This window comes from Scatophagus argus, chromosome 14, assembly GCF_020382885.2.
Source record: "Scatophagus argus isolate fScaArg1 chromosome 14, fScaArg1.pri, whole genome shotgun sequence".
Classification (NCBI taxonomy): Eukaryota; Metazoa; Chordata; class Actinopteri; family Scatophagidae; genus Scatophagus; species Scatophagus argus.
Genome location: NC_058506.1, coordinates 22,785,159 through 22,811,442, shown reverse-complemented (window position 1 = coordinate 22,811,442; position 26,284 = coordinate 22,785,159). Strand labels below are relative to the sequence as shown.

Below are 26,284 nucleotides of genomic sequence, written 5' to 3'. Positions count from 1 at the left end.
GTCAGGAAACCCTGTGGACTGATTCAAATGGCTTTTATTTCTACCCACAGATATACACAAATATCTCAACAGCCTCCGGATGGATCGTTAAGAAGCTTGGTTCAGGTCTTTCTGGTCCCCGGGGAGTCTGTGATTTGTTTCAGATCCAAGACGGGCCCGACAGAAGGGCAGGACTCAGCCGAAGGAGAAAGAGGTGCAGTCAGAGAGAAGCAAATCTCCTGAACGTCTTAGCGTCCGACTCGTGGTGTGATTCAGTCCCCAGTAAGACGTTTGATTTTCTGGGCACGCAGTGACTGACGTGATGAGGAGCAGCGGGACTGATGGCTCTTCATCCTGAGCTCTTCATGCAGGCCATCACGTTGTGTCTTTCCCTCAGTTTGTTCGTCATGTGTGGGGTTTACATGTCGTCTTCTGAAGCTCTGAGCTTCTGTCAGTGGAGAATCTTTGGTCTGACAGCCTCCCCTTCATTTAGCACCACTTCTTGATTTGCTCCACTTTAATCCTCCCCATTTCGGGCTGTAATTCAATCTGTCAAGCAGCAGCTTTTCGTACAAATTGCAGTCAAAGCTCCAGTCGTGAATCCCTTCCAGCTTTTCTTCTTCTGCAATCCAATTTGATGTCCTAATGATCAGGCCCATTTCCCTCCTGCGTACTGGAGGGGAGCGCTGAACCCCCGCCATGAGCCCAATTTCCAGGTGCTGCCCTGCTGTGATGAATTCCCGTGTTGTCAGTCACATGAGTCTTAGAAACGGGCTCTCGCTGCGTCTCCAAACTCACTTGGCACTTCAGGGCCGTGCGGCGTTGAACCAGCAGTGCGGAATTGCCGTGTTTTGTTGTTCTCTTTGATTGTGTTTGGTAGCAAATCACACTGTTATGTTGTGAGAGCTGCAGGAAGGGGGAGGCTTCCAGCACCGACTTGTAAATGAGTTCACTTTGTTTCCAGGTTTGTTTTTCAACTGTTCACATGGCTTTGGTCTGTACACCAAGTGTTTGCAGCTGCGTTAGCATCAGGGCTGAGTGAGATGTGTCAGCACTCGTGATGAAGGGAATGAAGGGTGGCTTGTCTTCGTCACTTCAGACCGATGCAATAAAAGGCTTTTGTACACGTATGTATTCATATGGATATTTTGCACGGTGGCCTTCACCGGACAGCTGATGCCGCGGAGACTCGGTCCCTGACCCTGATCGAGCTGTGAACCTGCTGTTGTTTATCACAGAGCCTGACAGATAAACTGCACCTCCGAGTCGGTTCTATTTTGGTTGAAAGTCTGCAGATTCTTTTGTTCAGTAGTTGAATGACTCGGTCTGTTTCCTGATCTCCTTTCAGCGGCAGCTGAGCGGAGCTGAAAGGACAGACTGTCTTCAGCAGGAATACCAGCAAAACTATCGGTCTGTTCGGTGGACAAAAAGAGTTTTCAGCAGGAGGCTCCACGTCAGAGGAGCAAACAGGCCTGAGAGCTGACGACAGGCACAAAGTGGCAGCTTTGAGGAGCTGCAGAACAGACCAACAAAGAGGATCACGTTGGTGTTTGTCTCTGGAACTCGTCTTCAGAGGACGTGTCAGAGTGGATCATCTTCACTTTAATGACGTCTCATAAACAACAACAACACAGTCCGCTCTGATCTCTGTGTTCTGCATGAGCTGAAGAGCCACAACACACACACACACACTCACACACACACACACACACACACACACACACACACACACACACACACACTCACACACACACATACACTGACACACACACACACACACACACTCACACACACACATACACTGACACACACACTCACACACACACACACACACACACCCACACACACTCACACACTCACACACACTCACACACACACACACACAGTCTCACACTCACACACACACACACACTGACACACACACTCACACACACACACACTCACACACACACACACACACAGTCTCACACTCACACACACACACACACTCACACACACTCACACACACACACACACAGTCTCACACTCACACACACACACACACTCACACACACTCACACACACACACACACAGTCTCACACTCACACACACACACACACTCACACACACTCACACACACACACACACAGTCTCACACTCACACACACACACACTCACACACACTCACACACTCACACACACTCACACACACACACACACAGTCTCACACTCACACACACACACACTCACACACACACTCACACTCACACACTCACACACACACCCACACACACTGACACACTCACACACACACACACTCACACACACACACACACAGTCTCACACTCACACACACACACACTCACACACACACTCACACTCACACACTCACACACACACCCACACACACTGACACACTCACACACACACACACTCACACACACTCACACACTCACACACACACACACTCACACACACTCACACACTCACACACACACACACTCACTGTGTGGAAGCCGGTTCAACTCCCGTCCTCACTGTTAGCCTGAAGTGCTCTTGAGCAAACACCAAACATCAGCTTCTGCTCGTAGCTTTAAATCGGAACTTGTGTATGGTGTGTATGGTGTATGATGTGTGTGTGTGTGTGTGTGTGTGTGTGTGTGTGTGAGAGTGTGAGTGTGTCACCCCTCTCTCCATTTATTTGTAGCCCAGTAAATCTGCAAATCATCAGCGCCACACACACATTCCCTGAATGATCTTAAAAATCATCAAATGGCTTCAAAGAGCAGCTTGGTTGCCATGACAACTGTTGTAAAAAAAGCAATTAGAAAGTGATTTAAAAGCTGATTGGCCACTAATGGTTTGGCAAGAGAGAGCAGCTAACATTGACTCTATGTGTGACAGACAGCCACAGGTAGAACAGGTGTGACTGACTGTTAATCTTTAATCTCTATCATAGCTATGCTGCTATAGGCCTATGCTGCTGGGGGACACAAACCTGATCCACTGAGCAGTTCCTCCACCTCCACAACACCACCACCATCTCTACTCCCCCACCTCCACAACACCACCACCATCTCTACTCCCCCACCTCCACAACACCACCACCATCTCTACTCCCCCACCTCCACAACACCACCATCTCTACTCCTCCACCTCCACAACACCACCACCATCTCTACTCCCCCACCTCCACAACACCACCACCATCTCTACTCCCCCACCTCCACAACACCACCACCATCTCTACTCCCCCACCTCCACAACACCACCACCATCTCTACTCCCCCACCTCCACAACACCACCATCTCTACTCCCCCACCTCCACAACACCACCATCTCTACTCCCCCACCTCCACAACACCACCATCTCTACTCCCCCACCTCCACAACACCACCATCTCTACTCCTCCACCTCCACAACACCACCACCATCTCTACTCCCCCACCTCCACAACACCACCACCATCTCTACTCCCCCACCTCCACAACACCACCATCTCTACTCCTCCACCTCCACAACACCACCACCATCTCTACTCCCCCACCTCCACAACATCACCACCATCTCTACTCCCCCACCTCCACAACACCACCATCTCTACTCCTCCACCTCCACAACACCACCACCATCTCTACTCCCCCACCTCCACAACACCACCACCATCTCTACTCCCCCACCTCCACAACACCACCATCTCTACTCCTCCACCTCCACAACACCACCACCATCTCTACTCCCCCACCTCCACAACATCACCACCATCTCTACTCCCCCACCTCCACAACACCACCACCGTCTCTACTCCTCCACCTCCACAACACCACCATCTCTACTCCTCCACCTCCACAACACCACCACCGTCTCTACTCCCCCACCTCCTCTCTGGAGACTGTGAGCAGTTGCAGGGTCTTCTGACATCAGCAGCAGAGGAACCATCAGCCTCCATCACCATCACCTCCATCACCACCTCCATCATCATCACCACCACCATCATCATCACCTCCATCACCATCACCTCCACCACCATCACATCTGCAGTAAAATGCTTTAACATGGTTTTCTTTGTTAATATTTGTGTGACTTACTGCATGATGATCTGAGGCTGTGAGGACAGAAATGTCCACTTAAGTCAAACTTTCTCTGTCTCTTGTTGTCTCTTCCTGTCTGTCAGGTCCCAGCTGGGTGCTTCGTCCCACCAAAGAGAAAGATGAATGAAAGCACTCCTCAGCTGCCACCTGTCTCCGTCGTCCTCCCATCCTCTCGTCTCCTGACTGACAGAGACAAGACATGCTGTTGACAGCCACGGTCAGTGGACAGAAGTCCTTCCTTTTGTTTCTCCTGGAAGCTTTGGAGGCGAACAAAGAGCAAAGTGAAGGAGGAAGAGTTCAGACTGGAAGATCTTTGTGTCCTTTCAGAAAATTATGGAGAGCAACTCCAAAAGTTGTGAAGGAAGGACGGTGTCACAAGAGAGACAGAAGGGATGAGACGAGGACCGGAGGGACAGAGGAGAGGTGGACAGAGAGGGAGGATCTCCTCAGCTAACCTCCTCCTTTCCTCCTCTGCAGTGAAGTCACACGAACTCATTTTGAGGAAGTGCGTCGTGTTATTCCGGGCCTTTCGGCGCTCGGCCAAGTGCTTTTTGTCTTAAGTGCTTTTGTTAAAGCTGCCGCAGTAAACAGCTGAGGCTGACGGCGAGCAGAGACGAGCTGGATCTGAACCCGGGAACAAGCCGCTGATGCCTCCTGACAGCTTCGGTGCACGAGCAGCATAAATAAAACAGTCGGGGCTGTTCGCTGCTGACGACTTCCTGGTTTGCTCAGGTGTTTCACAGAATCCAGGAGGAAGTTGGTTTGACCTTCGCGTTGTGTTAGTTAGACCTCGCTGAGACGCTGCAGTGATTTGATTTTACATGAGACGAGGGGGACGTTTGATTACAGGGAGGAAAGAAAAACAATCAGCCTGTTACGTACTGATGGATCATCGCTCTCACTTCCTGTCTGACTCCACCTGTGTGACTTTGTACCTGCTTACCAGCTGCACTTTGTGGTGTTTGATTGGAGGAAGCATCCTGTTTGTACACTCTGTGATCTCAAACAAGAAGTCTTAACCCTTGAAGTGTCCTCAAATGTCCACAAAACTGCTGTCACTTAAATGTATGACAACACACTTTTAAACACACCCAATCAAAGCCAAAGACGCGCGCAGTGTGGCACCATGGGAGCTGGAGACTCAGGCAGAGACGTCCTCAGACGAGGTCGCATTTTAAAGTTTCGTTCTCGTCTCGACTTCCTGCCTCCCTCTCGGACTCTCTGCTGGAGGGGACAGCGACAGGAAGTGAGACGCACCGTTGGCTCAAATAAAACTACAGATTTGTCTGATGTGAAGTTTGTCCAAACATTCGGGATGACGGAAGCAAACAAGTCAGCAGTTTATGTCACAAAGGTTGAGTTGTTTGGAGACATTTCGTCATGAAGCCGCTTGGTGACCTACAGAAGCAAACTTTGTCTCTTTGTCTTCTTGTCTGTCTCTTTAGTTCTTGCAGTATTTTTACTGTTTGTCATTTTCTGTGCTTTCCCAACAAATCGAAGCAGATGTTGTGAGGATGTTTTATTGATAGGTGAGCTGCAGTGTGAACCTCTGGTGTTAAAGGGAAACTCCGCTCAATTAAATAATGGATGGCAGGAGGTTTTCATGTAAGCAGGAGCGGATGGTGTTTGAGCACTAAGTTCCACCTTGTAAAACACAGACAGTACGAGTGAACAGGTGTGTCGTTGTTTCAGCCTCCTGTCGGCCTGGAAAACACAAATGTTAACAGTTTATTTACTCATGTTAGATTTGTGACGGATTGTTCTTCATTTCACGTGTTAATTTCTAGAAATGATCATTAAAGTCCATTTATCAGCATTGGGACACGCTAGCAGAGAGTTTTCCTCTTTTTTCCTTCACTGTGGACCAGGAAAGGCCAGCAGAGGTTTTTCAGTTGAGCCCACAGCTCAGCTGGCAGGAGGAAACCGTCGAAGGCAGCAGGACGTTTGATGGATGTGAAAGTTTGTGCTCAGCTGCAGTAAATTCATTTTGCAGCAAAATGTCTGCATGCGGCTAAAATAACAAAGTACATTCAGTCAGCCTACAGCACAGCATCATTTCTGATTTGTGACCTCTGATGTGAGCGGCACGGTGGTGCAGTGGTTAGCGCTGTCGCCTCACAGAGGGTTCCAGGTTCGAATCCCGGTCTGGGTCCTTCTGTGTGTTTTCATGTTCTCCCTGTGCCTGAGTGGGATTTCTCCAGCTTCCTCCCACAATCCCAAAGACATGCATGTTAGGCTGCTGTACACAGCCCAGAGGTGTGTGTGTGTGTGTGTGTGTCTGTTTGTCTTTTCAGCCCTGCGATTACCTGGTGAACCTCAGCTGGGATTGGCTCCTGCCCCCTTTGACCCTGACAGATAAGCGGGTCCTCTGCTCCAACGTGTGTGGCTCACATCATGTGAACGTTAGCGACAGGTGAGGCTGCAGGGGCGGGGCTTCACATCTATGATTTACACTGACATGAGGTGAGTGCCAGCACATTACAGGATTGTAAAGCAGCATTCACACACATCGCAAACACTCTGCATGGGGAAAAACACTGCTGTGTGGGCACAATGCACTCATCTTTTATTCATTCTGCCACCATCCAGCATGGAAACCCGCGGATTAAAAGCATCATTCTTTCATGAGCCCACCGGTTGTTTTAGATAATTTAATGCACAGAAATATTGTGTGTGTGGGACCTGAAGGCAGCTTCAAACAGCAGCTGGAGGTTAGCGATTCCTGTCAAACACGAGTCCGACTAAAGGACGCGCAAAGACGTACAAAATGTGATGAAATTTTTATCTGAGGGTAAGAAAACATGAGGAGTTCGTTCCTCTGGGTTACATGACATCGACATGGATCGGAAGTTACTGTAACGATGAAGATGAAGCAGGTAGAAAACAAGTCGCGGGGGTCAGTTTTTACCCAACATGTGATGATGTGACTGTCACAAACACGTGGACACAGTTTTAGCCTCAGCCTGCCTTGTAATACCACTTTGGACCTCTAGAGGCTCCATTCTGACAGCCCACAGTCTCCTCTGGTTTGGTCCGTGATGATGTTCAGGCTCCACACGCTGAGGCCACTTTGGAGCCACCTTTGAACTCGGGGTCCAGGTCTTCAGCACCCCCTTGTCTCTGTCCCCAGAAGTTAAGCATGATTCATTCCAAAGTGAAGCTCCCTCCACCTGGAGAAATCTTTCTCGTTTTCTGAGCTCTGTTACCTCTTTGTGCTGCCTCAGGACGTCCTCATTTTCTCACCTTTGGACAATGCGGCTGTGTGCACTCAAGAGTCAGACAAACTGCTTCAGTTGCTCTTTTTGCAGCTGAAATTGATTGATTATCCAGGTCACTGTGTTCGATTGTTCCTGTGCAGCGACTGAGGCTGTGGGGGTTTGGGTGGGAGAGGCTGAGAGGCTGTTTGTGTGTTTGGTGTCTAATGTTGTGCGTTTTATTTAGTTGTGTCTCCAGGATCCTCTTGAAAACGATGCCCTGCGTGTCAGTGGCCCGTCCTCTCAGTGAAATCAGGTCCAAAGAATCCAGAGTGAGGACAAGGTGAGGCTGTTGTGTGTGCAGACAGTCTACTCAGACCAAGACCAACAGGAACTCCCTCAGGTAAAGCTACAAACCAGGAAATGAGTGTTCAGTTCAGTGTGACAGGATGTGAGCTCTGGGAACTAATTTCTACCTGAGACGAAAACAAAGTTCTCCACGTTGGACAAACCATCAGTGATTTGTGTGTACTGATCCTTAAATGTCTCACTGAAAGCAGGTCAAATAACTGAGGATGTATATTCACGACAAAGCGTCTCCAGCAGCAGAAGTCGATCGTTGCGTTTGCCAGCGTTTCCGCCCACGCCGCCGTTGGCCTGTTTGTGGAGCAGATAGATGAATGAGGCAGGACGAGGAGGGAAGACGGTGATCGTTTTCCTCTCTCGCTTTGTTTTGTCTCAGCAAATTAGCTGGCTAGAAAGTGAATAGAAGGGGATTATCAGCGTCACCATTATCCCCTGTGTGGGCAAACTGCGTGGGAGGGCGGCCATTTTGTGATTAGAGGCTGTGCAGCCCAACATGCCGACTTTCCTCTGGGCCTGATGAAGAAATCAGTGTGGACTCTGTGGCTCCATCAGGAAGGACTGAGGAGTGGATTTATTCCTCAGTTAATGTCATAACATCTGAAATGAAACATGAAACGATCTGGGAAAGGGGATTTTTAAGAACCATTTTCATTCAGGCACTTTAGTGAAGAGCAGGACAGTCCAGCGCAGGATAACTTTTGGCTTGTGGTCCACCACTAAGTTTCATGGGAGGCGGTCTGGCTGAATGTGAATGTCTGAATGTCTCAACGTGTGTGGGATGGACACAAAGCTTTGGACTGATGTTCATGGTGTCTCCGATACTCATCTGCAGTACAAGTACAGCAGTGTTGTCTGTACTGCGTTTATTTCAATGGGACATAACCACACACACGTTTGTTCATGTTCAACTGTGAGTTTCATAAGATGATGTTAATGTGCAGTGTATATATATGTATATATATATATATATATATATATATGTTCATGTCCACTGAGCAGTGACCAAACTGTGACGTCAGGCTGCCATCAGAACGACTTCCTGCTGAAGTGAACTGGAGACTCTCAGGATCTGACAGATGGAGCAGAGCGACTTTCTGTAACTGACCAACTGAGCGACCAACCGACAGACCGACAGGCAAATCGACAGACCGACAAACTGTCTCATCCATTGTTGTTGTTACTCTCTCTGTGGTAGCCTCTGCTATTCACTACGCTGTGGTCTGTTGGGGACAGGAAGAGACTGAACAAGCTGGTCAGGAGGGCCAGCTCTGTCCTGGGCTGCCCACTGGACTCTGTGGAGGAGGTGGGTGAGAGGAGGACGTTAGCCAAGCTGACATCCATCATGGACAACACCTCTCACCCTCTGCATCAGACAGTGGAGGCTCTGAGCAGCTCCTTCAGCGGCAGACTGCTACACCCTCAGTGTAGGAAGGAGCTACAGCAGCTCCTTCATTCCCACTGCTGTTAGACTGTACAGCTCAACAGTCTGGTCCTCTTTTCCTCCCTTATGAGGACTTGGATAGAGCTGTATAGTGTACTGTTTACTGTACTGTAGATTGTTAATTTATTAATTTAATTTATTTTACCTCTGTATTTTTTCATAACTGTTTTTGCATTCTTTTTCTGTTCTTGTGAGCTGCCACAACAAGTGAATTTCCCCACTGCGGGATCAATAAAGTTCATCTTATCTTATCTTTATACATCATGATTTGAACATACTGGTGTTTAACAGACCAGCAACTGACCAGAGAGACACAGAGAGAGAGACAGAGAGAGAGAGAGACAGAGAGAGACACAGAGAGAGAGACAGAGAGAGAGAGACAGAGAGAGACACAGAGAGAGAGACAGAGAGAGAGAGACAGAGAGAGAGACAGAGAGAGAGACAGAGAGAGACACAGAGAGAGAGACAGAGAGAGACACAGAGAGAGAGACAGAGAGAGACACAGAGAGAGAGACAGAGAGAGACAAAGAGAGAGAGACAGAGAGAGACACAGAGAGAGACACAGAGAGAGAGACAGAGAGAGACAGAGAGAGACAAAGAGAGAGAGACAGAGAGAGACAGAGAGAGGCAGAGAGAGGCAGAGAGAGAGAGACAGAGAGAGGCAGAGAGAGGCAGAGAGAGAGAGACAGAGAGAGACAGAGAGAGAGAGACAGAGAGAGAGAGACAGAGAGAGAGACAGAGAGAGACACAGAGAGAGAGACAGAGAGAGGCAGAGAGAGAGAGACAGAGAGAGACAGAAAGAGACAGAGAGAGGCAAAGAGAGAGAGACAGAGAGAGCAGAGAGAGAGAGACAGAGAGAGGCAAAGAGAGAGAGACAGAGAGAGGCAAAGAGAGAGAGACAGAGAGAGGCAAAGAGAGAGAGACAGAGAGAGCAGAGAGAGAGAGACAGAGAGAGGCAGAGAGAGAGAGACAGAGAGAGGCAAAGAGAGAGAGACAGAGAGAGGCAAAGAGAGAGAGACAGAGAGAGCAGAGAGAGAGAGACAGAGAGAGACACAGAGAGAGAGACAGAGAGAGACAGAGAGAGGCAAAGAGAGAGAGAGACAGAGAGAGACAGAGAGAGAGAGACAGAGAGAGGCAAAGAGAGGGAGACAGAGAGAGACACAGAGAGAGAGACAGAGAGAGACAGAGAGAGGCAAAGAGAGAGAGAGACAGAGAGAGACAGAGAGAGAGAGACAGAGAGAGGCAAAGAGAGAGAGACAGAGAGAGACACAGAGAGAGAGAGAGAGAGAGAGAGAAACGCAGAGAGAGAGAGAGAGAGACAGACAGACAGACAGACAGAGAGAGACAGAGAGACAGACAGAGAGAGAGTAGCAGGGAGAGAGTGAGAACAGGAGAGACACACACAGAGAAACAGAGAGAGAGACAGGCACGCAGACAGGAGCAGAGACAGACAGGATCAGAGAGGCGCAGCTGGGCAGAGCGGTTCTCCACACTCAGTTCTTCTCTGCGCTGCGCTCCGCGTGTTTGGGGACCCATCAGAGACCCGGTCTGAAGAGCGGGCACCGAAGCGGACTGCAGCCGGTGGATGTGTGAGTGCGTGTCCGGGCTGCCGTGGATCTGCTCCGGCCCCGCAGTGAATGGGATTCCGCCGGTCGTTCCGCGTCTCCTGGAGCAAACATGCGGCTGCGGAGCTCCCCGGTCCCCTCGGTCCTCCACCCGCTGCTGCTGCAGCTGCTGCTCGGGCTCTGCAGCGGCACAAGTTTCCCAAGTAACATCAACATAGGTGAGTGAGCTGCGGGCTGCGGGGCGCTGCGGGACCAGCTCTGAGTCCCGCGCCCCCGTTCTGTTTTCTTCAGTCTTCTTTCCGTAGGTGCAGGATTTTCTGTAGCCAAGATTACAACTCACAGGGTCTCAGACCACATCCTGCTGTGTGTTCGTGTCAGGATCCGCGCACCGTTTCCTGAACGTATCACTAATACAGTGATGCCATTTTCATAATATTTGGACTTAATAATTAGCGGAAGCCTCGTGCTGTCACCTGCTGACAGAAGTCAGACTGCTTCCCATAAGAGCCCTGCTGTAATGAAGCCTGTGGATCCCCTCCGTGGGATTACACTGTGTGAGTATTCATGTGTTCATGGGGTGACTTACAGTATTTCGTGTCTCTCGTGTTTTAATATTGCCGCAATATACAGTAAACAAATTAATAAACGACATCCCCTTAACGGCGAAGGTGTGTTCAGGTGCCCCAAACTACAAGAATGTTGTTTTTCACCATTCAGAACCGGGGACAGAGTCTCACGGCAGTACTGCAGGATTCAGAACCGGGGACAGAGTCTCACAGCAGTACTGCAGGATTCAGAACCGGGTACAGAGTCTCACGGCAGTACTGCAGGATTCAGAACCGGGGACAGAGTCTCACAGCAGTACTGCAGGATTCAGAACCGGGGACAGAGTCTCACGGCAGCACTGCAGGATTCGGGACCGGGGACAGGGACTGAGACTCTTACTGTATCTGTGGATCACATGTTCTAAAATGTTAGCAGGCACTTCGCTGGTTAACAGTGACTGGTTAAGTCAGTCTAATGTAGTGCTGCGAAAAGTATAAACGAGTATAAAATAGAAATACTCAAGTAAAGTACAAGTACCTCTAAGCGTCTTTAAGCACCTAATGTTAAGGTTGAGACTGGGGACACAGAGTCTTTCTTTGTGTCGTGGCTTGTGTACTTAGACAAAGCAATCAGCTGAGCATCAGTAACGTCTCTGCGTGTCTGAGCCGTTTCGTTCCCGTGTGAAGTGGTCTGCTGTTCTAACGTGATTCATCGGCCCACTGGTCCGGCTCCCAGCTCTGGTGCTGATGTGGCATCCAGTCCGCTCGGAAGCAGTTCCGTCGGGTTCCTCTGCGTGTATCTGAGCCCTTCTGCCGGAGCAGATGGACCGCTTCCAGCCACTCAGATGAATAAATCACACACTATCAAACACAGTAATATTTATATTAGTAGCTCTGCTCCGTGGTGTTAGCAGTTTTATAATATGTGAAATATAGATGATAAACTGCATTTTACTTTTAAAATAAACCTCATCACAGTGATCAGATGCTGGGCTTTAACAGTGAGACTGCAGGACTTTATTTTTACATAAGCACATAAGCATAATTTTAAAGTACCTGAGTGTTTCTTTTACTACTGTACTACTTTATACTTCTACTCCGTGACCTCAGTGGCTTGCCACAATATTTGCAATTATTGTACATTTTATTCACCGAATTTGTCTGACAGCTTTTGGTTCTTATGTGCAAAGCAGAAAAAGCTGTAAAACATTTAAATCAGCGCTGTGCCCACTACAGCAGCGACATCAGGCCAAATAAAAACGTCCACAGTTTAAGTCCTGCCGGGGGGCAAATAAAATGCGGGCAAACGCGTCTTTCCCCATAATCCTGATACATCATGTAAAATAATTCCGTGACTTAAACTGTTGTTCTGTAAATAAACTAAAATTCGGCCTTTGTACTCAAAGGAGTTTGTTGTTTTTCTCAGAGTTCATTAGGACGTCATCTGTCCCTTTAATTATTGCGCTCTTATTGTGAAGGTGTGAAACCGGTAGTGGTGGTTAGCTCAGTGAAAAATGTCCCCTCCAAACAAAGTTGAAATGTCGTGTTTTTATTTTTGTTTAGCACCTGGCTGATGATGAAGAGACACGGTTGGTCAGTACTCAGTTTCACATTGTGTTTAGTATAGAGTGATGTTGTGACTTTTTTCCCCGCGTAAACCTCTTAAAGCGAGAGCCAAGAGAGTTAGCTAAGCTAACCAGACATTAGCCGTCCTGCTAACGAGCTAACTGCGGTGGATTTTGCGTTAATGATCGCGTGTGTTTCAGCTGCCGAAGTTTTCCCACTTGACCCTCTTTGATAGGTGGTTAGTAAATAACTTACAGATTTTACGTGATTATTTTATCATGACTTTTTTAATAAATACATTTTGCTAATAATACTGGCGTACTTGAGTAAATTTTCTAACGTGCAGTGGAGTACCGCCGTGTTTACTCGAGCAGAACATTTTAATACCTCCAGTCATTTTACCGTTTGACTGGAAGGAAAACGCGCAGTCCATCAGTCGTTACGACACCGTGTGATAAGTTTGTCACATTACTGAAATATCATGAGCTAAAACAACGATACACAATACTGGAACAAACTTATGTCAGATAGTGAAGATGAACTGTACGTCCACTCAGTGCAGACTGTTTGCTGGTGTGAACTTTTATTTTGTTTGTCAAACAGGAGGCCTTTTCCCCACCGGCTCCCACGAGTACGAGGTGTTTCGCTTTGCTCTGGCTCAACACCAGGACGTCCCCAAACTGGTGCCACAAGTGGACATGGTGGACACGGGGAGCAGCTTCGCCATGACCTACGCCTGTAAGTTCTTTTCCTGTTTGAACCGAGGAGGTCTTTAAACCTTTCATGTTACTAATATCAAAACGCCTTTGTGTCATCAGACATCTGAGTCCCCGCAGCTCGGGTGCATTCAGACTGTGTGACCTTTCTGGATTTCATATCAGTCCTGAATCAAATGACAGTAATGAGAAAGCGTTGCCGAGACCAGCTGTGCAGCTCGACTGATCCCGGCCAGCGTCTCAGGCTGTAGAAGCTCACACCCACAGGGCTTTGTGGCCCTGTGTGATCCATCCACGTACAGTCAGGTGATATCAGCCAAATGATTGTAAAGGAAATCAAGGGGAAAAGAGACTCAAATTAACCACTTTTTCCTTTTAGTTTCATGATGAACTGGAATTACCGGCGCGGTGCACCAGGCAGGTCGTGTTCGTCCATGTCTCGTGTAACGTATGCCGCGACTGACGTCTCAGTGTCTTCTTTCTCTGCGTTTTTTTCTTGGATTTTTGGCTTCATTTTGGTGCGGAGGAGGGAAATGGAGACGCGTCAGCCATCCTAATGTGTGTCAGCTAGAAACAGACGCTCCGTCACGTCTTTGTCACTGCGAGTGTTTGTGTCTGAATTCTTCTGTCTGTCTTACTTTTGAGCAAACAGTCCAGTCAGTTGGCCCGGGTTGAATGTAACACGTGGGTTTGTCATGCGGTGGTTAGCTGGTGGAACATCTGACTCTGTGCAGCCTGTTTCTGAAGGCTGCAGCCACCGTCATGGGTCAGTGCATCCTCCTCCTGCCATCCAGACCTCATTCAGCAGACAAAAGGACAACAAAAGTAAATGGAGGCAGGCTTTAAGAGAGCAGACAGCAGCAGTAAATGGGACGTAGACCAGAGGGAGTTGAGCACTAAATGGACTGTGGCCCCGGGGAGCGTTCACTTCAGTACGGTGGAGTAGGTTTGGAGAACAGTGTGCTGACCTTGTTTTGTTCTGTCCAGAAGGCTGAATTTAGCACACCTGAATTTAAATCTGCAGAAATAACAGCTCAGGAGGTAAAGCGGATCGTCTGCTGGTTCGATCCCCATTTCTTCCTCCTCCTCCTCCTCCTCCTCTTCTTCAGGCATTCTGCCAGGGATTGAATTCTGGTAGTTCAGTACTAGCTCCAGCATATGAAATTCAAATATGCTGAGTATACTTAGTCAAGAACACTTGAGTTATATGTTGATCCTGATGGATTAAGCCCGTTGACATGAAGAAGAATCTACAAAGTAACTGAATTAGTACTGCAGTTAAAGTACATTATTTCCTTCTGAGATGTCGTGGAGGGGAACAAAATGAAATTACTCAAGTACAAGTAAGTAATTCATGGCGCAACACACTACAAAGTAAGAGTGCAGCTGTATTAAGGCACTTGATGCTACAGGTTGGTTTTCTAGAGCAGACGTAAACGATGAGTGATGGAGCTGCTGCACCTGAACGGATCCCACCTGTCCTGTGGACGCCGCTCACACACCTGTCTGTCTGTCTGTCTGTCTGTCTTTTCCTGTGAGGCTCCGTGTCTTCTTTTGTCCTCCTCGTGAAGCTGAATTGTTTGAAGAAAATGTGTAGTTGTGATTTATTTGGTCATGTTGTGGCTGAAGTTGAGATTCTCATCCACAGCATAAACTCTGCGTTGTGTCGGGCGACTCTGCAGTAAACGTCTCACACTGAAGCTGCCACAGTTTTCCCCTCACTGCTGTGAGAGCGTCTGCACAGTAGCAGAAAACGAGTCCTCAGCTCACCAAGAGGATATTTTCTTTGTCTTTGTGAACAACCTGCTCACAGTGCTGGCACAGAAAAATGGTGGTGTGTGATATTTGAAATTATTGTGCATTTAAAAGATTAAAAATTTGCTCTACTTTGTTTCCTTAGAAACTGTAGTTGAGTCAATATTTGGTGCCAGGCACAAATTACTTTTTCAAAATTTCCAAAACAACTAATCGAATTAGTCGACAAATCGAAAATGAGCACAAAAACGCTTACTGTTAATGATATGAAGTAAAGATTTATAAAATTTAAACAATCCTGGTATAAAAACTGTCCTCTCCTTCACTTTCTGTGCCACCCTCCTCCTCCTCCTGCCTGCCTGCCTGTCTGTCTGTCTGTCTGTCTGTCTGTCTGTTGTCTCTCTGGTCTGTTGTTGTGTGAACTGTAAAACAGACTGAGCTCTGCCTCCTGTGAGACAAACTCCACAGTCACATCCTGGCTGCATGGGAGGTGGAAAAACAAATATTTCTCAGAGAGCAGAGACTTGGAGCTGCTCACAGTTTGGACGAGCAGCTCGCTCTGAGCTCACGCTCTCGTTTGTCAGGAATTAGTGTCAGTGACGACGAGTTGCCGGACTGACGGCCGCTCTGACCTGCGGACTGCTGGCAACGCTCTTACAGACCACCGACTCTGGCGCTGTTTATTTGTTCTTCTGTAGCTTCATGTCTCAGTTCGTCACAATCTTCACACATTATGTAGCCCACAGGACATGTGTTTACTTCCTATGAAATAAAACACATTCTCATATTCTTATGTGTTCCCCCTGAACCTCCTGAGGAGGAACGAGGAGCAGCAGCAAAGCTCCGTCTCGGGGAAACGATCTGAAATGTTTATCTCTGAGCCGGGTTCAGTCAGTCACGCCCGACTCACACATGAAACCTTTTCTGTGTTTGTGAACTCATCATGAATCCTTCTGTGCACAGTTTATTAACATGTAAAAGAAACTGAAACGCACTAAACTCCGAAATTAACCTTATAATCTCGCTCATTCCTGTCCTGGTTGATCATACAAACCGTAAAGCTGAAGACGGCCGACCCGCAGGGCGCTCAGTGTTGCTCCTGGTGGTCGACCTGGACTGGACTCGAGGACAGATTTCTCTGAAGGAATAAATTGTTTTTAGTTGCTTCACAGCCGTCTGATGTCACTTTTCTCCTAAAACGAGGGACTCGATGGCAGTAGTACGCAGTGTACAGCATGGATGAATGAAATGAAATGTGAGGCAGCTGCTGTGTCTCTGCTGCCTCACATTTCAACTACAACAACATCATCAACAGCTACAGCAGCTGGAGAGAGGAAGCAGCTCAGTTATGAGTCGTCATGTTAATGTTTCAACGCCGCACATCCATCCAAATATTTCTTTAAGCCATATGTTATTAATTTATTAATTGAATTCTCACGGTGCTGGTCTACGGGGACAGGCTTTTTTGTCCACAGGGACAGTTTTGCTGCAATACCACGACTGACCACTGGGGAAGCTGGAAGGTGAGCAGGGCCGTCGTATCTGCGTCTCGAGACACTTTCTGCTCTACTTGTGTCTGTGTGTCACGCAGGCATCTTCGTTATATACGATGGCACACACACGTAATGCAGAGCCAGCTGCCTCACCAGCATCATCAGACAGACAGACAGGCGGTGAGACAGACAGGAGTGACTAACCCGTGATGCGTCTCTGCCTGGACTCATAGTCTTTGCTTACGTCTTCACAGCGTTCTTGTCGTTTGCATATTTCATGCTTTCCTGGGTGTCAGGGTGCTGATATTTCGCAGACCCTGCACTCACCCTGTTCGTCTTTCTCTCCTTTGTGCTCATTAAGCGTCGGCGTTGTTGTTTGTTATCTGACGTTTTCAGTTGGCGTCTTCCTCTCCGTCTGTGTGAGGGAGTGTGTTGGAGCTGAGACTTTGAGATGTTTCAGCTCATCACTTGATGAGAGTCTGTCCTCAGCAGATAAACAGCGACACGAGTCGTTTGTCGTCCTGACAGACGCCTTCCTGTGGTCCGACGTTTAGTGCTGAAACTGGAGCTAAGGACCGGACACTGCGGTCTGCAACACACACTCAGTAAGAGTTTCTGTGTCGGTCGGTTAAAGGGACGGTTCACTCCAAAATGAAAATAAACTGGCGTTTTTTCCAGCAGCGAGAGAGAGACTCCGGGATGCTGTTGGTTTGACTCGTCTGTAGAGGTGCTGATCTCCACAAACTGAGACCTGCTTATGAGTGCAGGGAAAGAAAACATTTGGGTTTCTGAAGTGTTCTGGTTCCTGCCCCAGTAGCACTGACCAGTCATGTGCGAGCAGGCTTTGGTAGCGTGATCTTGATCTCAGTCCAGTCTTAGACAGATCCAGGTCCATTGTTGCTTCTCAAGTTGCTAAACGATGAGCAGCACGCAGAAGCATGAGCCAGATGTCCTCTGTGTTCACCTGAAGACAGTGTCCTCACTGCATGAACGTTCGACTCATCAGGTTGAAATGGCAGGTTGTCTTCTCAGTCTCGTCTCATTTTAAAACACATGGCTGAACCTGATGGGACACGGTGCAAATCATCTGCAGCCGATCAACTGCTGGCTCCAGCTTCACATTGGTATCAATGTGTTCGTCTTCCTCTCGCCAAGAAGGAGAATGAAAGCATTTCCCAAAATGTCAGACTACTCCTTTAATGAGCTGACTCCAGAACAGAGGTCATGTGACGTTTTGGGACACTGCAGAGCACCAGAGGAGAGGAGGAAGGATGCTAACGAATGTGTTGCTGACACGATGGAGACATGTTGTTGTGGAGGAAATGGAGGCGGTGCGACTCGGTGCAGCCAGTGAATCAGACCGAACTGAGTGAGGCGCACTGAATAGAAGAGAGATGAATTGAATCAGGAGAGACAGGAAGGTAGAGCGGGCATCTCGGTCCAACAGGCCACGTAACAGCGTTTTGAATGGATCTCTCACCTGACTGTGACCTCGTGTTGGCACAGACTACATGAACTCACACCCTGCTGCACATTAAAAATCCAGGATGGGACCATTCAATGAGAAAATATTGCTTCTCCCCCAGTCAGAAGTAATAGGTTTGGGCCGAGCGGCAGAAAAGCCATCCGTCAGCAGAGATGAATGAAATGAAGGAAAGTCCTCAGAGCAGAGAAAATGGAAGTTTCTTTTTTTTGTGCTTCAGGTGATTTTTCGGGCTGTTAAATCGCTGTGTTACAGCGTTCACCGCAGGATTGTAGAATATAACAAGTTCGCCCAGACAGCCAGAAACAGAACGAACAGAACAGAACTCAGAACTGCAGAATATAAAGGACGTGTCTTGTTGTAAATGAGAAGTGCTGGTTTTATTTAGCCTCATCAGCCTGTTGTGTTGTTATTGTGCTTAATGGACAGGTGAATAAACACTTAACACATAGTCTGTCCCTGCTGTTCAGGACAAGGAAATGCATTTCTTCACATCTGGATTGAAACAGTGGTAACGTGGCTGCAGGAGGTAGCTGATTTTGTGTGTTCCACTGTCTTATCCTGATACATAGCGAGGAGGTGTGTGTTCATCATGATGTGTTACACAGCTTGTAGCTACCAGCGTTCTGTCAATAAGCAGTCAAACTAGTTTAATTATTATGACAAACTTTGGGAAAATCTTTGGGAGATCACATAGCAGGTTCCCATAGCAGCGACTGCTCACATACTGTGCTGTTCTGTATATATCGCTGGCATCTAAACTTTTAGACTTTTGTATTCAGGCTCAGACTGAAGAAATTTCTGAAATAAATCCAAATAAATTTGAATCCATGTTAGAAGACTCACAACTCATTCACTTATTCTTTTGATAGATTGATAGATCGTCACAGCATGTTCGGACTTCCACGTTCCCCCAGATGATGAATCCTGATTGCTATCCTGATCTTCTGACTTTTCATTCAGTCCAGTCCTTTGTGTTATGACCAGGTATCTGTAGTAAACACACTCCCATCAGCCTCAGCGTGACTAATAGTGACGATTCCACAAACCAGCACAAACATGCGAAGCTTCAGATTAAGAAATCCTCCTCCTCCTTATCTTCAGCCCTTTGAGTTTGCAGTTTAAACTCCGTCCGCCGTGGAGCAGCTGCATGAGAGCCAGCTATCTAACATTTTAACTCGCCGCCCTCCTAAGGCTTCAGATGAAGATGGGAGGAGGAGGAGGAGGAGGGAAATTAAATGGTGTTTTGCTGTCAGGGCTTCCCTTATCAGGAGCCTACAGAGTGAGACGACAGAAGAACGGGACAAGACTGCCCTGCTCCCCGTAGTTGTGTGATTTATTGTTTACCGGTGCAGAAAATCTAAAAAAAAAATAAAGAAAGCGTTATGCTGGAGATTTTTAGGCAGGAAGCCCTGGTGGAAAGAGAAGAGAAACGGAGAGAGAGGGAACTGATTTGGTTTGCTGGTGACACTTTGCCCTTCAGGACTCACTTGTAGTTACACGCTCAGTTGAATGCCTCAAATGTGAAATGAGGATAAAGTGCAGCGTTGCATGTTTCGCCTGGAAAGACGTTTATCTTCAACAACACAACTTGGCAAATAATGACAAAAAGCCAGTTTTGAGATATGGGACAAAGGGATTATCTTTAATTAATAATCTTCAGTTTCGGAAGCAGGATCAGAGGCCAAAGAGAGACCTGGAGGGAACAAACAAAGAGAGGAGTTCAGTGTTTGTGTTTTAAGTCCTCTGAGTTTATTTTTCGATGTTTAAATGTGAAAAGAGTGCTGATTGTTTTTCCGTGATTTGAAGCCTGTGAGATGACTTAGCTGCGGTGTGTAGAGAAAGTCCTCGGAGGTGCAGGCTGCCAGCGTTTCACTGCCTGCCTGTTTGAAGCAGATCCAGGTCTGGTGCTCCGGGAGTCCGGGTCCTTTACAGTCTCTTTAACTCAGCTTTTTCACTGAAAAAAAAAAAAAAAAACATTGAATGTGCATTACAGTTCTGTAAACCCAGACAACTTTTAGTTTCACCCCTTCACACACTTCATTGGCCTCCGTGAGCTGCATGTGGCAGCTGCTGCACCTGCTCACCAACCAAAACTAACTGTTGTTTTAAGAGCCCCTTCATGTCACATGCTGTCTGCCCGCTGACTGTGTGTAAAGATCTGCATCATGAGCTAACCAAAAGGGAAGCCCAATCATCTGGAGGCCTCCTGGTGGCTGGCTGCAGTACAGCTCATAAGCTCCTCCCCCTCCATGTTAGCAGATGGGACATGAGCCAAACTAAAAACTCAAAGTACACATCAGATAAATTTGTCCCAAGATGATTTCTGTCATTGTAGGTCATTCTTATCACGCTGATGTGTTCTGATAAAAAAAATCTGGTGTCTGTGACTGTTGAATGTCTGTAATAAACCTGTCCAATCCTTTCATTCATCTGAAATGAAATGATTGGTTGGCCTCCATGTCTACCTGCATGCTCTCACTGCTCTTGACCGGAGTCAAGGTTAGGTGGAGATATTGCCAAAGCTGTTTGCAAGATAGTTGTGCAACCAAACTTACCTGATGCTGATGTGCTAGCTTGACAGCTGTGAGTGCTAACAGCAGCCATGTTATTGATTGTTCATACGGTTAGCGATGACAATAAAGACCTAAGTTTGACTTAAGGCTGACATAAGTTTGTTTATTTGATTGTAGCCTTGAACAGAGTTGTTTGTTGTGTTTATTAGCCTAAAGAAGTTCAGAGAGCTCGCTGAAAGGCGGTGAATTCACTCTTGCTCCACAGCTGGAACTACATGGCTATCAGTGTGCACCAAACACTTCACAGGATGAACAATAAAATACGAGCTGCTTTGTAATTCGTGTAGCTGATGTGTCAGGGCCTGACAACCCTTCATGTCCACTGAACAGACTGATAGTTCAGTGAAGACAGTTTGTCCTTTCAGCTCCGCTGAATTGCTGCCCCAGTTCAGAAAGCTGCTAAACTATCAGCTGAATTTGTTCTTCTGCTGCTAAATAACCGCAGTTGGCTGTGCTTGACGTTGTGGTCTGTGCAGCTCTCAGGCAGCTGATTTGTTGGCTCTGAAGTGAATTGTGGGTAAACCTCTGTGGACGACTGAAATGTAAATGTAGACATGGAGGCAACTGAGACGACTTTCAGACTCTGAGCAGACAGATGAGGAATTCAACCTGCGACTGTTGAGGGAGAAAACCCTTGTAGGGAACCTCCATTTCTCCCTGTGTGTGTGTGTGTGTGTGTGTGTCAGAGCTGCATGCTCAGCAAGAGATTATTGCATTGATGCCTGCGAGGCAGCAGCTGCCTAAATGACTTCAGACTGTGTGTGTGTGCGCGCGCGTGCACGCTGCATTAGGTTTTGTGTGTGTATGAATGGTGTGGAGCACCCTGAGGAAGGCGTTTAATCTATTATTCAGCATCACTACTAAACGCGTTAATTAGAGCCTGAGGTCGAGACGAGTGAACAGTCGTTTCAATGAAAACCTCAAAGCTGCTCTCTTTATTTGAGCTGGAGGTCTGATTGTCGACCCCGTGGACGTGTAGACCGGTAAGTACAGTTTGTGTCTGAGTCCAGACCTCCAGATATTTAGTGTTGAAAACTGACAAATTGTCTGTCAGCTGCTGTCTGTAGCTGATGTTGTGTTGTAGAGGGGCGTGATGAGCTCGCTAGCCGAGTTACAATATCTAGGCAGAGGTGTGTGGACGGCCCTGCGTGTTGAGGATGTGGACTGTGTGGACGGCCCTGCGTGTTGAGGATTGGACTGTGTGGACGGCCCTGTCTGTGGTCCTAAGTGTTGGGGACGTAGACTGTGTGGACGGCCCTGTGTGCAGTCCTAATTATTGGGGACGTGGACTGTGTGGACGGCCCTGTGTGCAGTCCTAAGTGTTGGGGACGTAGACTGTGTGGATGGCTACCGTTACATTACGTTCTTAGACCATTCAACAAGTCCAGTAGAAACGTCAGGGAAATTCCAACGGATTTACTGACATTAACAAGAAAAGGTTTGTTGCTTTGCCTACGTTTAAGAACGACATTTTGTTTGTTTCCACTGAAGATTCCTCTACGCAGTGGAGAGCTGACAGGAAGTGAGGTCAGAGCAGGTGGACGACCTGTGGGGTCCTCGCTCTTCACATTAGTTAACAGAATTTAAAGAGGCAGAGAGTCGGTCCACACCGCTGTCACCACTGTGGCTGCCTGTGAAGTACTTCAGTCGCTTCAGACCGAGCAAACGGTAAATAAAAACGTCACCATGAAGTGTTTGTTGCCGGGGCTGCGGCTCCTTCTGTTGCTGACTGGATGTCATTCTGGAGAGGCGGGAGTGAAACGTGGGTGATGGGAATGCAGAACGACAGAGTGAAACGGTGACCCGATCATCGGATGATGTGTGTCTCCGGGCCTTCCTGTCTCGTCTTCTCAGCGGAGGAAGAAAGCCTCTGGTTAACTAGACGTCCTCGCAGTTACCTGCCAATACCCTTCAGCTCAGCCATCTTTCTGTCCTGCAGACAGACAGATGGATGGACGGACGTGTCAGGAGGATGAACGGCTCTGTGGGTAGACTCGGTCTCAGCTGTGGGCCCCGTGGCACTCGGCGTCGTCTCTGGGCTGTGTTTAAATAAAGCTCTGTCTCAAAGCCTCAGGTGGCGAGGAGCGAGATGTCTGACTGGAGGACCCTCAGTGGGCACGAGGCGAGGTCAGCTCAGTCTCTGCGACGTTGCGATCGGCCTTGTGTAACCTTAATCGTTAAGCTGTAATGGACACGCTCTTAGTGCAGATGAAAGTCCCTCACCTTGAATTCTGAGTGTCTGTAAGGAGCTTTGCTGAGCACCGTTTGGTTTTTGTGAATTTGTTATTAATCCCCCGTGATCTACCTCAAACTACTTCCACACTCGACTCTCACTGTTGCTTTGTAATGTTAAAAACTTAAATGGAATAGTTTGAAGTGTGGAGAAAAAAAATTGCTAAATCTGTCTTTTGGCAATAGTCATATGAGAAGATCTTCTGTCTGTAATATAAAGACAGAAGATCTGTAATATTAAGCTAATGCCAGAAGCCAATTAGCTTAGCTTAAAGTTTGCTTTTGAAGTGTATGTAATAATAGTAGTGGTAGTAGTAGTATTTGTCCTGTTCATTTGCAGCACTTTTGTTATATTATAATAGAATCAGTACAAGCTAAATAATTAAGATCAACCCAGCACGCAGAGGTGAGAGAGTACATGACTAACATAAATCTAACATCACTTCTCCGCTTCATCCCATTGGTTGAACACCTGGACCTCCATCATGTGGGGGTGTTGTTGACTCAAACACAAACAGCTACAATGATTCCCCAGGCTCTCAACATCTGCCTGACCCTCTGCGATGAAGGAGAGGTCTGTCATCCCAGTGGGACAGCAGTGCTAATGCTAAGAGACAGATACCTCGTTAGCATGATTGCATTCGCCCAAAGGCAAACGTCTATTGTTAGCGTGATAGCACGGCCCCACAGGGAGCGGTTATTTCCAGTGCCAGGCTGCTCCCAGGGACCAGGCTTGTTGTTAGCATGTTAGCGATGGCCTGTGGGGATCTGAGGCTGCAAGGACACACACACACACACACACAAACATTCGCACACACACACACACACACACACACACACACACACAAACACACTCTCTCTCACACTCACACACACAATAGATGATGACATCTGTCGGCACATCTCCTATACGTCTGATCTAATACTGATTAATCGTTATTTGATTTGTTGTTCATGTAATTTCATGAAGTTACATCAACTTAGCAACTTTGAGGTATGAAACGTCCTCTTTATGTGCCTGTGACCTTTGACCTATGGAGAGAAATTCATCTCAAAATGGTCATAAATGGGTTTTACATGATCTGCAAAGACTTGTGAGCTTCAGGTGTTGTTGCTGCACCGTGTGATGGAGCTCACACAGGTATGACAAGGGTCTGGAGAAAACTCTGATGAACAAAGCTGTTCAGCGGTGTGCTAAGCTCACTGAAGACGATCTTGTGTGTTTGTGCGAGCGGCTGACGGGTAACTCAGTCGATCACACTCCTCTGCATGGCGCTCTGCTCTGGCGATGACACACATAATACAAACATGTTCTAATCCAGTGGGATTGTGTCCTGAAGACCATAAAATAAGAGAGTGAGTCAGCGAACGACTTGTAGAGAATTATTTTGTCTTGAGGCTTAATCCCTGGCTGTGAAGGAGCTCTGCATGAAGAGTAATTTGATTACAGCCGCTGTGTGTGTGGGGATTTACTATGTGGAGGCCTTTTGTGTGGAACAGGAAACTTTATCAGCTACGCAGCAGCAGATAAGTGAGCAGCTGAAATGATGTCTGCCTGCCATGAAGATAAGGACACTTTATCATGTCTTAGCTTATTACCAAGTGGAGAGAGTGCTGTTTGTGCAGATTAAAACAATAGACTGAAGCAGATATAACAAATGACAATGTGTTGTTTCAAGAGAGGGAGAGGAGGTGATGAAAACAAGCTAAAAGTCTGAGGAACTGAAGGAGATGTGGACCGACAAACACACTGAACAGACACTCACACACACCAGCTGCCGGTGACATTACGGAAAACACAGCATGTGTGTTAATACAGAAAGTTACTGAGTCTGCCTTCACCACGTTCTCCAAATCAGTTCATCTGCTGTTGTCTGACGAGCTCTGTTTTAATAATCCTCCCTCCTTCTGTCCCAGTCTGCTCCCAGTTCTCGAAGGGCGTGTACGCCATCATGGGTCTGTACGACCGGCGGACGGTCAACATGCTGATGTCCTTCTGCGGCTCTCTGCACGTCTGCTTCGTCACGCCGTCCTTCCCCGTCCAGACCAACAACCAGTTCGTCCTGCAGCTGCGGCCCCAGCTGCAGGACCCCCTCATGGCCCTGCTGGAGCACTTCTACTGGACCAGGTTCGTCTACATGTACAGCTCCGACTCAGGTGAGGACCTTTCATAAGCATTTCACAGATTTATGTTTGTGGCAGCCTTTCCTGTCGCCGCAGGAGGTCGTGATGTTCATGCAGGGCAGTGAGGATTGAGGGAGCGTTGACCTCAGGGTGGTGCTGGGACGCTTGGGGACAAATGCTGCTTGTAACTACCTGTGCTGCTTGATGTGGGAAAACGTCATGTCAGACTCACGGCTGTGCTGCTCTGATAGGCCGCTCCAACTCACTTTTACTTTGTCACCTTTTCTTTCAAAGTGGAGCTGCTGTAAATAAAAACACACACTGAATTCGTCTTCTGCATTTGACCCATCCTTAGTTGAACACACACATGCAACATCCGGCAAATTACATGCAGTGAAACACACATGCTCCTGTGTGAGCATATTGGGGGGTTAAGTGCCTTGCTCAAGGGCACATCAGCCGGCTTTGGAAGGGGGGGCAGGCATTTTTCGCATTAATCACTCCACCACACCCAAATTTTTCCTGCCCGTCCGGTGGGGGAATCGAACCGACGACCCTCCGATCACAAGCCGCTTCTCCAACCTCTAGGCCACAAAGTCTGGCTGACTGGTTTTAATTACTGACTAAAAACAGTGAGGCTTCCTAAAACATTATCAGATATATCAAAGCAAGGCCTTTATTTCTGATTTATCTCATTTAAGCCTGACATCCTCACTCATTTAGGATTTTTGGTGCTGCAGAAACATATTTCCTAACTGGAGTCCTGTGTCCTGCGTCACAGTGACATAGACCCTGACCCTGAAGTAACAGCACTGCTGTTGTCAGGTCATTGTAGTCACGTCAGTACAGACACTGAAAGGCTGTCAGACTGCTGGACAAGCTGCTCATCCACTGACCTCTGCTTTTACTCAGTGAAATGTGGACTTTTTGAGAAGCAGCAGACTGTGGGCCATCGTGGTGTTGGTTCCACCACAGGACAGACTTGATGTTCTCTGCAGTTAGGTGGGAATAAGATTATGCACATCTGTAGGCAGACAAAGTCAAAGAATTTCTGCATGTTGAATATCTACAACAGTCAAATATTGTGCATCCGTACTAAGAACATTATTGAATAACCTGAAAATGACATTTCGGGAAAGAATGAAGAAAGTGAAGGCAGCTTTTGCCTTCAGTCAG

General features: G+C 47.6%; 1 protein-coding gene across 16 annotated transcripts in view; it reads left to right on the top strand.

The window, feature by feature from the left end:
* Positions 1-10,590: 10,590 nt before the first annotated feature.
* Positions 10,591-26,284, top strand: part of LOC124070703 (glutamate receptor 1-like) — a 46,986-nt gene continuing 31,292 nt past the window's right edge. For 6 of the 16 annotated variants that reach the window (XR_006845227.1, XR_006845228.1, XM_046410844.1 and 3 more), the window contains exons 1-3: positions 10,592-10,836; positions 13,333-13,467; positions 24,902-25,141. Coding sequence is in view for 10 of the 16 variants with exons in the window: in XM_046410844.1 (XP_046266800.1) it covers positions 10,731-10,836; positions 13,333-13,467; positions 24,902-25,141 (481 nt within the window). In the remaining 6 variants the exon portion in view is untranslated. The other 10 variants (XR_006845231.1, XR_006845232.1, XR_006845229.1 and 7 more) reach the window with 5 other exon arrangements.